General features: G+C 52.3%; 2 protein-coding genes across 2 annotated transcripts; both read right to left on the bottom strand.

The window, feature by feature from the left end:
* Positions 1–1458: 1458 nt before the first annotated feature.
* On the bottom strand, positions 1459–3983 carry RPL10A (ribosomal protein L10a). Its single transcript, XM_010848640.1, has 6 exons — positions 3911–3983; positions 3481–3555; positions 3320–3400; positions 2815–2963; positions 1967–2139; positions 1459–1661 (listed from the first exon to the last, which is right to left on the bottom strand). The coding sequence occupies exons 1-6, from the start codon at positions 3913–3915 to the stop codon at positions 1491–1493; spliced, it is 654 nt and encodes a 217-aa protein (XP_010846942.1). The 5' UTR covers positions 3916–3983; the 3' UTR covers positions 1459–1490.
* A 928-nt stretch (positions 3984–4911) lies between these two features.
* Positions 4912–13725, bottom strand: FANCE (Fanconi anemia, complementation group E; the record flags this gene model as incomplete). Its single annotated transcript, XM_010848726.1, has 10 exons — positions 4912–5449; positions 6548–6673; positions 7803–7869; positions 9233–9311; positions 9539–9662; positions 10290–10433; positions 10724–10792; positions 11081–11125; positions 11728–12343; positions 13607–13725. Coding segments are annotated over 10 exons (1491 nt in total), but the record flags the coding sequence as incomplete, so codon positions are not given.
* Between the last annotated feature and the right edge of the window lie 3 nt (positions 13726–13728).

Raw genomic sequence — 13728 nt, 5'->3', positions numbered from 1 at the left:
GGACTGATTTCCTTTAGGATGGACTGGTTGGATCTCCTTGCAGTCCAAGGGACTCTCAAGAGTCTTCTCCAACACCACAGTTCAAAAGCATCAATTCTTTGGCGCTCAGCCTTCTTCACAGTCCAACTCTCACATCCATACATGACCACAGGAAAAACCATAGCCTTGACTAGACGGACCTTAGTTGGCAATGTAATGTCTCTGCTTTTCTATATGCTGTCTATGTTGGTCATAACTTTTCTTCCAAGGAGTAAGCGTCTTTTAATTTCATGGCTGCAATCACCATCTGCAGTAATTTTGGAGCCCCAAAAAATAAAAGTCTGACACTGTTTCCCCTTCTATTTCCCATGAAGTGATGGGACCAGATGCCACGATCTTCGTTTTCTGAAACGTTTTCCTTTTGCTATACTTACCTTTATAAGAGACAGGACAGAAAATGTAGTCACTTGTGAACTATCTTTCATACTCTATTCCTCTAGTTACCAAATCATAAATTTTCCCCGTGTTGCCTTTTTTCTTTGGATGACAAAAACCACACAGCTTCAGAAAATCCCCTAAATCACTTAACTCCCAGCTTTCAGTGGGAGTTAACTTTACAAGCTTTAGTTTGCTCCCATTTTCCTTGAGTTGGCCAAAGTTTGTTAGTCACTGTCCAACTCTGAGACCCCATAGACTGTAGCCTCCCAGGCTCTTCCGTCCATGGGATTTTCCAGGCAAGAATGCTGGGAGTGGGTTGCCATTTCCTTCTCCAGGGGATCTTCCTGATCCAGGCATTGCAGTAAGATTCTTTACCATCTGAGTTACAGGGAACTCCTTTTTTTCTGTGCCAGCTTACAAGACCCAAAGTGAACCTTTTGGCCAACCCTATACTAGGAATAAAACTTTTTCCTTTCAGTGAAATTGAACTCGTCGGTTGTAGCCAGCTTTCCCCCCTCCACACCTACTGGCAACACTGTTAACAGGCCTAGGTGTTTTATCACTAACTGTATTACCAGAGGAGCAAGTCAGGACTATCACATTGAGAACCAAAATTAAACGCTCACCAGATGATTAGGTGTAATAGTTACAACCTAAGCCAAAATGACAAATCCCTTTGGTAAATACCCTGATGCTAGGAAAGACTGAGAGCAGAAGTGGGTGAGAGGAAGAGATGGTTGGATGGCATCACCGAATCAATGGCCATTAGTTTGAGCAAGCTCCAGGAGATGGTGAAGGACAGGGAAGCCTGGCATGCTGCAGTCCATGGGGTCTCAAAGGGTTTAGACATGACTTAGCCACTTAACACCTTGTACACAAGTAGATAAAGGTTGTTTTAAGAAGTTTCAGCATTACTCCATGATTTTGAGGGCAGAAAAGCCTTCTCTTGTTTGTACTAAATGGCTACCCATCACTGGCTCATCAGTGCAGGGTAGCAAAGCGCCTCCCTCCCTCCCTCCCCAAAGCCACAGAAGACACGGCTGATGGTTTAGTATGGTTTATTAAGCTGTGCCTTAGTACAGACGCTGGGGCTTGCCCATGGTGCTCTTAATGTACAAGGCCCTGACGTTCTGCCAATTTTTCTTGAGCAATGACACCAGGAAGTTGACAGCTAAGTGGATGTTGTACACAAGCTCATCATCTGTCATCTTCACGTGGCCAACAGCCACTGCCAGACACAGCACCTGTGGGGAGAAGGTCAAATCAGGTTGGTGGCCTGATTCAAAGAAACCAACTGTGGAGAGTGGGCTCATCTACAAGCCAGATGGCCCATTCCACCCCCTTCCAGTGCCCTAATAAGCAGTGCTTTGCCCTCAGACCTAGAAGACCAGAGCTATTTGAAAACCTTCAATCCTGTAAGTGACTGTCACAAGTCCCAAGAATCCACAGAAATGCAAACCAGGGCTTCCACACACAGAATGTGGGTAAACTGCAAGGCCGTGCCACCATCACCACTGTTTAATCTGTGCAACCAGCCAGACCACCTCACCTTCTTCATCTGGAACTTGATCGTGGACTTCACTTCATCAACTTTGGCCACCATGTTCTCATTGTGGGTCAGCAAGGAAGGGAACTTGCCAGCCTTGTTCAGGCCTGGGCCCAGGATTCGGGGGATCTGCTTGATCAGAGACTCTGAAGCCAAAAAGGCATCATATTTCTTGGCTGGTAGAGAGAAAAAGCCATTAGGACCTGGCCCCTCAAGACAACTCTCAACAGAGCTCTGTGACCCAACCACAGAAGTGGCCTCCATCAGCACTCTACCCTTTCCACAGCTACCAAGTCTTCTGCATCCTCTCCTCAGGGCAGTAGGAGCTCCATCCTCTGGACTTTTACTGGCCAAATATCCACATGAAACCAGGTGGCAGAAGTCCACACTGACTCACAATCCATGTTGCAATGAAAAAGGCTCACTCTAATTAAGACTGCTTGGTTTCAAATCCCACCTTCCTACTTTCTAGTCACCCAACTGAAGAACCTGTTCATCTGTAAAACACTCCAATCATAGAGCATAAAGATTAAAATGAAACAATAGGAGCTCTAAATAGAAATTCCAACGCAGAAGGCACTAGCACCTAACCTGTCAATTTGACAGAGCTCACCTGCTTAGCAAAGAACCACTACCTGGCCTTGTTCCCTTAAAAATAACCCTCAAAGCAAAAAAATTAATTTTTCACATGGCTAAGTTTCAATTTCCAGTTGGCCAAGCACAGCAGATGCTTGGCCATGACTCTACCCCTTCCTTTTAAAATCCGAATAGCAGAAATACCCCTATATTCTACCACTCCCAAGAGATCTGCAATCACTGTACCCCACCTATTTACCACACCAGGCACTCACCCAGCTTCTTGACCAGTTTCTTATTCTTGTTGAGTTTTTTCAGCGCCTCGATGTCCATGTGGGGGATATCCACAGCCTTGGCCTCATCACAATGCTGCTGGTCCCCCAAGACACACACGGAGAACTTGGGGCGGGGAGTGGACTTAAGCCTGCATTTTGGGGGGGACAGGATAGGTCACATCCAGCCCTAAGCTACCGAGGCTGAAGGTGAAAGGGTCTGGGACCACTGAGCCTTACCCAGAGCCGTCCACATTCACCAACAGCTAGTCTGGCTTCTCAAACTAGCCGGCGGGCTCGGCCAAAGCCTCCCCACGCCTCCCCTCTTCTTTTAAGACCCAGGGTGGGGGTCCGTCCAGCCACGTCTGCCCGGAGCAGGGGGTCTGAACTACCCGGGCACTTCAGTGCCGCACGCGCCCGGCCGCCTCGAGCTCCACTGGAGCCACAAGGGAGGAGACAGGGCAGCGCGGGGGCACTGAGGGCTGGGTGGGATCGGAACGGTGCCAACCTGACGGTGCCCGAGAAGCGTTTGTCCTTCTGAGGGTCATAGTTCTTCAGGCTGATCTGAAGCTCCACCGTCTCCAAAAACCTTAAAAAAAAAGTTAACGAAGTTATAACAAGCCTCCAGCGGCTTTCCCCAAAGCGGCTCTCCCCGAGGCCGGCGCTTACTTTCTGCGCTTGCGCTGATTCCCGTGCAGGACTTCCCGCACCGCCTCGTAGAGGGTGTCGCGGGAGACTTTGCTGCTGCAAGAAACAAGCAAGACAAGCGGTCAGAGCCCGGGAGCCGGGCACCAACCCCCGGGGGTGTCAGAAGCCTCGAGCGCGGGGGCTGCCTAGAGATTACTCCCCGGGGGTTTCTGGACACCCAAGTGGAGCGACTCGGGCCCAAGGACCAACCCCGGGCAAGAGAGACCCTACTGGAGACCGGCCTTGGCGCGCCAACTCGAACGCCAGGCCCGCAGGCCGAAGCCTGACAAGAAATGCCCCTCAACGAAGCAGGGGCAAGAACTCCCGGGGCTTCTGCCCGCAATGTTTCCTTCCCCACGAGGGCGTCCAGAGGCGCGGATGAACGTGGATAGCACGACTAAGCAACACCAACCTCATAGTTCCCTACGCCGCGATAACCGGAAAAGAGAGAAATGCCGCTCGCGCATGCGCCCAAATAGGATCCTTGTTCTCGCGAGAGATGTCTGTTCCCGCGGCTTTTCTCCTGAGTGTAGTCAGTCTGGCGGCTCAATCCCGGGGAGCGCCGCCACCTGCGGCCACTGAGGGGCGCCACCGACGTGCCTTGTACCGCTAGACTCGCTTGGGAAGACCCCAGCCGCGCGCCCCGTGGCACCAGACTCTGCCAGGCCCTTAGGGAAGAGGCTAGGGCCAGGGATCGAACCGCAGTAGTCACACTGCTGGGCATCGCACCCTTGACAGCCGCTGAGAGGATGCAGACAGACCCCCCACCATTTTTGTCTCTTAGACCTCCGGCGCGCACTTCCTCCTGCCTTGCGAACCTGTTTCACGTCTCAAAAGCAGGCTTTACTAAAAGTTTCTTTCTTGGCCGCTCAGAGCCTGCAGCGGGGAGGCCTCAAGGAAGGTTTTGTGATGAACTTACACCTGACAGTTGATTCAGGAACATCTATAGGTTGTTTACTGTGAGCAAGGCGCCTCGCTAAGTGCTGTGGGAATATAGAGATGTAGGACAGACGCGCCCACATACTGCACACTCTTTGCCTCTTCTGTCCAGCAGACTGCTCACCTTAACCCCAGGAGCTCTTCAGATCCCTCCCCAAAGGCCATCATCTGCCCCAAAGCCTTCCCCAACTCCAGGCTGAGTCACTCCCGCCCTCAAGCCCTCTCCCGCAGTGTGGCATGCCCAGTCTCACCCTCTCCACAGACCGCTCTGACAGGGCTCAGGTGCGTGGTATCACACGTGATCTGGCCCACAGAATGTGAATGAACCTCAGAACTCTACCACCTGGCCCACAAGGAGAAAGATGCCCCCTGTCACTAAGCAGGGTGGGGCAGGGGGTGGGGGGTGGTGTGGGCTGGTTTCAACAAATAACAAGAGTTAGTAGGAAGACAGGCACTGCTTCTAATAAGACATTATTGAACCTCTCTTTTTTTTTTAAAGAAATACCATTGATAAATTATTCAAGTCAGAAACAAGAACACAGAGGATCATCACATATACACTTGAGCACAGGAGATCTGTGCTGAGCACATGTCCCTGGGGCTCCTGGAGTGTCATCGTTGTCCACTCTGGGTCTGCTATGACCCTGCTGAGGCCTATCTTAACGGTGTCTGTCCCCAGAAGTGACAAGGAGGGAGCCCAGGGTCAGGAGCCCTCGGTAATGCAGATCATGTAGCCCCAGTCCCTTCCTGCCAGCCCCTCTGCAGCCTGGAGCAGGGAGGCAGTTGATCCCTGGGATGGCCAGGTTCAGCCCTGACCCCCAGGCAAGAGGCAGGGTGAGGAGCTGAGGGCAGAAGTGTCCCTCAGGAAGTCGGTGAGGGAGCTTCGGGAGGGTGGTCCTCTGGTGGACAGTCAGGGGGTCAGATGTCTCAGAGCAGCCTGCAGGGACTTCCTCAGGAAAGTGGTGTTGAGTTCCACAGCTGCAGCCAGGCCCAGCCTCTGGGGCTCAGTGATCTGGAGAGAAGGATGAATCGTATCAGGACTCCAGCAGCTGATCCCTCCTCTCCCCTATCCTGCCCCTGGGCTCTGTTAGTTAGAAGAGAGAAATCCAGGACCCAAGGATGATTGGAGATGACTCCCTGAGAAATCTAACTTCCATTAGATGCTACCATGACCAGGAGATGCTCATCTATAAAATGGAGCCAATAATAGTATCTTCTCATAGGACTAGTTCTCACAGGACTAGTACCAAGTTCACATATATAAAGGGCTTAGAAGGATGCCTGGAACATAGCAGGGGCTACAAGTATCAGCTTAGTCTTTTAGCTCTCTAACCTTCTCTCCCACGACCATCCACTCCTGGGTTTTTAGGCCTCAGCTACAATGACCTACCTGCAGATCCCCTCGGACATTCAGTGCTTACACAGTTTATTTGGCTGGAATGCCCTTTCCTCCACCTTGGCCTTTAACTACCACCCATCCTTTAAGAGTCAGGAAGCCTGTACCAATTTCCACGACAAACAAGGTTTAGTTGCCCCCTTTTCCTCTGCCATCAGATGCCCTGTGCTTACCTTCACCTGGCTGCTAACAGTTATTACAATGATCTGTTTATCATTTCTCTCCCCTCTCACCAGCCCAGTAGGTGCTGGTGCAGAGGTCATGTCCAGGACAGAAACTGTGATATTGTGATTGTTGATTCCTAATGCCTCAGAAAGCACCTGGCCTACAGCAGTGTTGGCTGGATGAACGAACTCCTAAGCAGCCTCACTCCCCTATTCTTGGACTTGAACTTGTGGTTTCCCTGTTACACTCAGGGTTTTCTCCCTGGCGAACAACAAACACCCTCGTGGCAGGATCAAGCAGCAGAAACTGCCCTTGTGTGTGTTTAGTTGCTCAGTTGTGTCTGACTCTGCGACCCCATGGGCTGCAGCCTGCCAGGCTCCTCTGTCCATGGGATTCTCCAAGCAGGAATACTGGAGTGGGTTGCCATGCCCTGCTCCAGGGGATCTTCCCAACTCAGGGATCAAACCCAGGTCTCCTTCATTGCAGGCAGATTCTTTACCAACTGAGCCACCAGGGAAGCCCCACACTTGTGGCCCTACCAGTACTCACGTTGGCCTGATACTTGGTCATCACTGTCAGCAGGAGCTTGGCATAGGCCATGGATGTGGTGGCCACTGGCCCCTCTTTACAGAGTTTCTCCATCAACACACTGAACTTCTCAGGGGGCATCTCCACCTGCACACATTAGGAGATGGAGCAATAGCACAAGAAAGGGCCCTGGATTCAATTCCCCAACTCTACCACTTCCTAAGCAAGTGACCCTCAACCAAACTGAGCTTTAGGTCACTCAACTAGACTGAGCCTCAGCTTCCACATCTGTAAAATGGGGCTCATAATACTGAACTCTGAGGACTTTGAAAGTGATTTAATGTTATTATGCAGATAAAGCCTGGCACACAGGGCTCAGAAAAGCGGTAGTCACTGCTGCACAGGCTCAGATTAGGAGCAAGGGGAGGCTGAGGATCTTTAGCCTGGCATAGTGGTTGAAGATAAAAGGAGAGAGTGGTCCCAAGGGAGTCCTGCCTGCATAATAACAACAGCTCTTTATAATCATAACTTAATAAACACTTATTAGGCACTAGGTACCGTTCTGGACATGCTACCCCAATTATACCACTTAAATCTCACCCCAGTTTTACATGGTAGGTACCATCATCACCCCCCTTTTGCCGATGAGGAAAATGAGGCATAAAGAGGCTAACTACTTGCATTATAAACCAATGAGACAGACTCATGTACTGGTATATGGAAAAACTGCCAAAATTCCTGTTAGATGGAAAAAGCAAAGCACAGGGCACTCTGTGTTACAGCTTAGAGCTTGGTGTGTTACAACCTATGTAAAAAGCAGGGGAAGAGTAAATTTCAACATGTGTCCTTGTATTTATACAGCGTCTCTGGGAGGGTTCCACTGTGACTAGTAACACCAATTAGCCCTGGGGAGGGGAATCTGGGTGGCTGGGAGGAATTTTTTCACTATGTCCTTGTAAGGATACAGTTCAAAAGTGGAAACATATGACTCTATTACCTATTCAAAAATAAATTAAATTTACACATACACATCAATAAGTCCCTCCTCCAGGCCACACAGCCAGCAAGAGGCACAGCTGGGATTCACCGTGCAGTCAGCTCTCTGCTCCTGGCCTTTCAAGCCCCAGGAGCCTCCTCCCAGTGTCACAGGCACCCTCCTGGAGGCCTGCCATCCTGCTTGCCCATTCTGTCACTGAAGTGGTCAGAAGCCCAGGAGCCCCACGCCCGCCCACAGCACAGCAGCGCTTCTTTGTCCATCCCAAGGCAGCCTGCTCACCTGCCGCTCCAGGAGTGACTGCAGCACCAAGAAAGTCTCCTCCTTCCAGGGCAGCTCCAAGATCTGTCTGCAAGCACAGGCCCCATTGAGGAAAGCTCAGCCTCCCACCAAGCCCGGGGATCTACTGCTCCTACCCCAAGGCAAGGTCCCGGGGACAGCTAAGATCCCCAGCCGCAGAGGAAGTAGTCAGGGCCCCTGATGCTGGCGGCCAGGTAGGAGCCGCTGCTGCAGTGCCGGGAAAGCCATGGCCCCAGACCCCTGGGAGCTGACAGTGGAGGCTTTGGCCGAGAGGTACAATGGTTCCCTGAAAAATGACCAAGAGTCGAGAGTGCATCCTGAGCAAAAAGGGGAGGGTGACCCAGGGAAGAGGATGATGACAATGATGGGTGAGGTGACACATGTGAGGCTTCTGAGAGAAGGCAAGTCGTCCCAGCAGAGCCCAGCCCTCGGTGAGGTCCACTCCAGCTGCACCTCCTGTCCTCAGCTTGTTGGGAAAGGCAGGATGTCATGTGGAAACAGTGTTCCTTCCCGGGTGCACAGACTTGGGTCTGAGGCCAGGCTTTTGCGCTCGCTGTAGCTCTGTGGCCTTTGGCCACCTCCCTCAGCCTCTCTGAGCTTCAGCTTTTCCATCTCTAAGGTGGCAGCAGCGCAGGACTGCACGCAGACTGAAGTAATGAATTGAAAGCACAGAGAAAGTCCTCAGAAACAGGTGGCTAGTGGTTTTTTGGAGATTGTCCCCTTCTCATTTGATACTTAGCATTTTACATTTCATGTTGATGTCCAATGGGGTCTCACCTACTCATTATTTCTACATGTCTGTATCTTAACTCCCCAATTTGATGCCCAAACTTAACACCAATTTTATGACAGTATTTGAGCACTTCCTAGGTGCCAAATATTGCGCTGAGGTCTTCATGTGCATTATCACACTTAATATCTAGAAAAACCCTACAGAGTTAATGTGTGGAAGCAGAGGCTCAGAGAGAGAGAACAACCTGATTAAACTTGCACATTTAAAGGCAAAGTTGAAAGATAAAAAAAATAAAAGGCAAGGTTGAGGTTTTCACCCATGTCCGTCTGACTCCTGAGCCAGTGCTCTGAACCACGATGTCATGTTCCAACTATGCTGAGAACTCAAGCACAGCAGCACCAGCCTCTTCTCCACATTCCCTGGGGCGCCTGGCACAGAAGTCTGGCCCCCTGGGCTGGGGAACGGACATGGTGTGGCAACTTACAAGGACCCACAGTGGTAAGGCACAAAGCCAGGCTCAGGTCAGTGAGAGCGGGCATCGGCTGTGCCACTGCCTGTATTTCAGACACTTTTGGGCACAGGGCCTGGTGCCCAGTCAGCTCCAATTCCAGAATGCCAAGAGCAGCCTGGCCAGGGGGAGGAGGTGTGGGTGGGGCCAGCAGAGGTGCCTGTCACTTACCCCAGCATTAGAACCTGCACATCTGGCTCCAGGGCCTTGTCCTTTGTAAGGCAACACAGTAACTCTGTTTGAGCTGGACCTGAGTGGGCGACAGCAGATGAGAGAAGTCTGGGAGAAGACAGCAGGAGAGGAGGGGGCTGGCAGGGAACAAAATGCCCAGCTCATTACAGGCGGCAGTGTCAGGGAAGCAACTGGTATCTTTACTCCTTGAATACCCAACTCCTGCCAGGACCACCCAGGGGAGGTGAAGGGTGCTGGGAAGAGAGAGGGCAGAGCTACCGGGCCTGCGGCCTGTTCTAAAATTACCTATTCCTGGGGCTTGGAGCACGGGGCCAAGGAGGGCTCTGCAGACGGCATAGGGATACTTGGTACAGAAGGAGGTCAGGGCAGTCGTGAGCAGGCGGGAGGCTGAGGAAGTCAGGGAGACAATCTACAGCCAACGGGGAGGAAACAATTAATTAATTGCTTCTTCCCTCCAACAAATGTTTATCAGACTCATTTCAGAAGCTTATACACCAGGCTTCCCCAGTGGCTCAGCGGTTAAAGAATCTGCCTGCAATGCAGGAGATGCGGCAGGAGGAGCTGCAGATTCTATCCCTGGATCAGGAAGATCCCCCGGGGAAGGAAATGGCAACCCACTCCAGTATTCTTGCCTGGAAAATCCCATGGACAGAAGAGCCTGGCGGGTACAGTCCATGGGATCACAAAGAGTCAGACAAGACTGAGCAACTAAATGCAAACGCATACATTACAGTGACAGAAAAGTCCTTTTATCCAGGACCCACATGGATCCACCCGTTGGAAAGCACACATAGCTCCCTTCCCCAGCTCCCATATCCCTTCAGCTTCTGTAAGGATCTGGGGCCCAAGAGGGATGAGTTAGATGCCCCGTAGGTAGATGGCCTAGGGGTCTATGCCCTTCCCTTGCCCCCAGGACCCAGGACAGGCCAGATGTGAGCCAGGCTGGGAACCCCGTCTGGCATCCTGCTGAGGGCTCAGACTCTCTCCCTGCGCCCCACCAGTCCCAGACCCTTCATGTGCGTCCCAGAGCACCTACCCGTCCAAGGAAGAGGCTCCTGGTCAGCACAGTGGCATTGCCCAGACTGAGGTCTGGTGACAGGGCCAGCAGCCAGGTGCAGAGCTGGAGGAGACCTGTGTCCAGGAGCTGCGGGAGCTGCAGCTGGGCACACAGCAGGTCCACCTGCCAAGGACGGGGGAGGGTCCCGGGACACTCAGCCTGTCTTGGCTGAACTGTCTCAAGCCAAGCAGGCAGAACAGGCGGGACCAGGACACCCCAGGGTAAGGTAAGATGGGAAAGCTGCCCTATGGGAACCAAGGGCTAAAAGAAACCACTGTGGGTGACCCCTGCCCCTGAGAGAACAAAAACCCAACCAAATCCCCTCTCCAAATTCCCACATGAGGCAGGGGAACAGAAATTTAAATGGAGACAGGGACCGTGTCCTCGGGGCCAGCCAGGCTTTCTGGACTCACCTGGCCAGGACTGCACTCCTGGAGAAGCTGCAGCTCAACCGGTGGGGTGCCCTCCAGTCCTTCCAACCCCTGAGAGGGCGAATGCCATGTTAGGGCTGGCAGAGCCCTCAGTGACAAGTCAATTGGCAGAGTGGAGGGGTGAGGACCTCAGAAGGTGCTACTGGAGAGCTACTTGCCAGGGGTTAGAACAACACAGTGGGCCAAGAAAAGCCTTCACACGGATGGCGAGACCTTCATTTCCCACCCCCCACCCCCACTGAACAGCTGTGCCTCGCTGCACTGGGGCTTCCCTGGGCGCCACTGGGGTCCAGGAAAGGGTGGAAGAAGGGCTGTAGGGAGCAAGGTAGGGCAAGTCACCTTCCCGAGGGTCTTGAGCAGCTGCTGCAGCCTGGGAACCTGGTCCTGCAGAGGAGAGCCCAGTCACTGCCAAGCCCCAACCCATGCAGCACGGCCTCCGGTCATGGCCATGGCCCCAGCCGGGTCCCAGCCCCCTTTGAGAGAAGGCCCTGGGTCAGTGGGAGCTAGCGGGCAAAGATGACTCAAGAGAGCCAGAACATGAAGCCTAAACTTTACAAAGTGCTTCAGAACTCAAACTAGACAAGGGCCCATGTAAATCCACCTGAACAGACTTGTCTTCTTTTCATCCATCCTGATGGGGCTAGACCAGGCCCTGGGCTGGGAGGTCAAGCTGGATGCTGGGACAACTCCCCCATTTCCCATAAGGTGGGGCGGCAGGGGTAGCTCCAGAGCCTTTCCTATTCCCGGTACCCCTGATCTCACAATACTGATCATTAGGTCAAGGGTTCCCACCTCCAGTCCCTCCCTTCCCTACCCTCTTCTCAGAAGCTTGTGGAGCAGAAACGACATTCCCTCAACCCCACCTCCTTCTCCTTGCTCTGCAGACTACAGTCATTCCAAAGGGGACAGTGTCCCAGCCAGCTTTTGCCCTGTATGAACCCTCCACTCCAAAAGATCACTCTAAAGCAGCCACCTCACCCTAGTACCTGGATAACTTTGGGCAACTCCAAACTCTCAGGTAGGCCCTTAGCATCCTTTAGACTCTGACCAGCCTCACTGGGCTCAGGTCCCATGACAGCCTGGTTTGTAATGGATGATGCACCTCCTCCATCAGCCAGGGATTCCAAAGATTCGTGTTCAGGTCTCTTCTCCTCATGACCTTCCTTTTCCAAACACCGGAGCCTTTTGGGGGCCCTCTCCCCCTCAGGACTGACAGGCTTTTCCTCTGGCTCCTTCCTGCGTTTCCCAGGCTGCTGGGAGTCCTTGTCCTCCTCCTGCCCTCCTTCTCCTTCAGAATCTTGAGTCGGGGGCAACTTCAACTTCCTGCCCCCTTGGCCCAGCCGCCTACACAGGCCTTGGAGCTGTCTCTGGCACCTTTCAGACAATGGGGACGCTCCACCAGTGGAGACGCCAGCACTCAGATCCCTTTGCAGAAATTCTCCAAGGGCCTGGAGCCAGGGATCAGGGTCAGGACTTGGATCCTGCCTCGCAACCTGCAGCACAGGGAGGAGCCTGCTTTCGGGCAGCGATGGCCAAACAGCCATGAGCAGGGACATCAGGTTTCTCCGGCATAACGGGGGCAATCGCAGCAGCAGTGGTTTCCTGGGTGGCAGAGGGAGGGCACCGTTAGGAGCATCTCGCTGAAAGGAACACAGGGCAGGCTGGCTAGAGTTAGAGGCTACACTGCGCCGGACAGAAGTGGGTGGGGAGTGCTGGAAGGCAGCATCTGAGGGTCAGTGTGGATGGAAGTGGAGACAACATGGAAATCACTCAACAAGCGAGCATCTATTCTACACTACACTAGACCCTGCTCTTTGACATCTCCTATTTCAGCTCAAAAATTGGAACCTACCCTGTAATCCATCACTTCATGGCAAATAGATGGGGAAACAATGGAAATAGTGACAGACTTTATTTTCTTGGGCTCCAAATCACTGCAGATGGTGATTGCAGCCATGAAATTAAGATGCTTACTCCTTGGAAGAAAAGCTATGACCAACCTAGACAGCATATTAAAAAGCAGAAATATTACTTTGCCAACAAAAGTCCGTCTAGTCAAAGCTATGGTTTTTCCAGTAGTCATGTATGGATGTGAGAGCTGGACTATAAAGAAAGCTGAGCGCTGAAGAATTGATGCTTTTGAACTGTGGTGTTGGAGAAGACTCTTGAGAGTTCCTTGGACTACAGATAGATCCAACCAGGCAATCCTAAAGGAAATCAGTTCTGAACATTCATTGGAAGGACTGATGCTGAAGCTGAAACTCCAATACTTTGGGCCACCTGATGCGAAGAGCTGATTCATTTGAAAAGACCCTGATGATGGGAAAGATTGAAGGTGGGAGGAGGGGACGACATAGAATGAAATGGTTGGATGGCATCACCAACTCAATGGACATGAGTTTGAGTAAACTCCAGGAGTTGGTGATGGACAGGGAGGCCTGGCATGATGCAGTTCATGGGGTCGCAAAAAGTTGGACCAACTGTGACTGAACTGAACCCTGTAATAGATCCATACCTGTTTTATGTAAACAAGAAAAAAAAAAGACCTTTCTGAAATTTTATGTAAAAATGATACTCCAGAACGCTGAGTAATGCTTAGTCTGCAGCCCTGTGCTCCCCTCGGCAGTCCCTGTAACTCACAGGGGTCACCACCCTTCATGCTTCTGAACCTCTCAGTACGTGACTCTGCTATTTGTCATCACACACAAAGACACTTGGGCTATGTGAGGCAGGAAAGAAACCTTTTATTTGTGTGTGGGGATTAAAAACACATCTAGAGCAGCGGGTAGCGCCAGCTCCTGCTTCACACGACCCTAGAGGATGAGGGCACCGACAGGGCCGGAGGAACGCGGGCGGACGACTTACAGCTCCAGGCGACAGTCCGGGCCCTCCACGACGGGCTCCTCCCGGCACAGCGCCTCGAGGACGCCGCCCCAGGCAAAGGGCTCCCCACCGCGGCCGCTCAGTGTCCGCAGCACGCCTAGACC

Source organism: Bison bison, unplaced genomic scaffold, assembly GCF_000754665.1.
Source record: "Bison bison bison isolate TAMUID 2011002044 unplaced genomic scaffold, Bison_UMD1.0 scf7180017864270, whole genome shotgun sequence".
Lineage (NCBI taxonomy): Eukaryota > Metazoa > Chordata > Mammalia > Artiodactyla > Bovidae > Bison > Bison bison.
The sequence above is the reverse complement of the archived record's forward strand: the minus strand, read 5'-3'. Positions and strand labels throughout refer to the sequence as shown.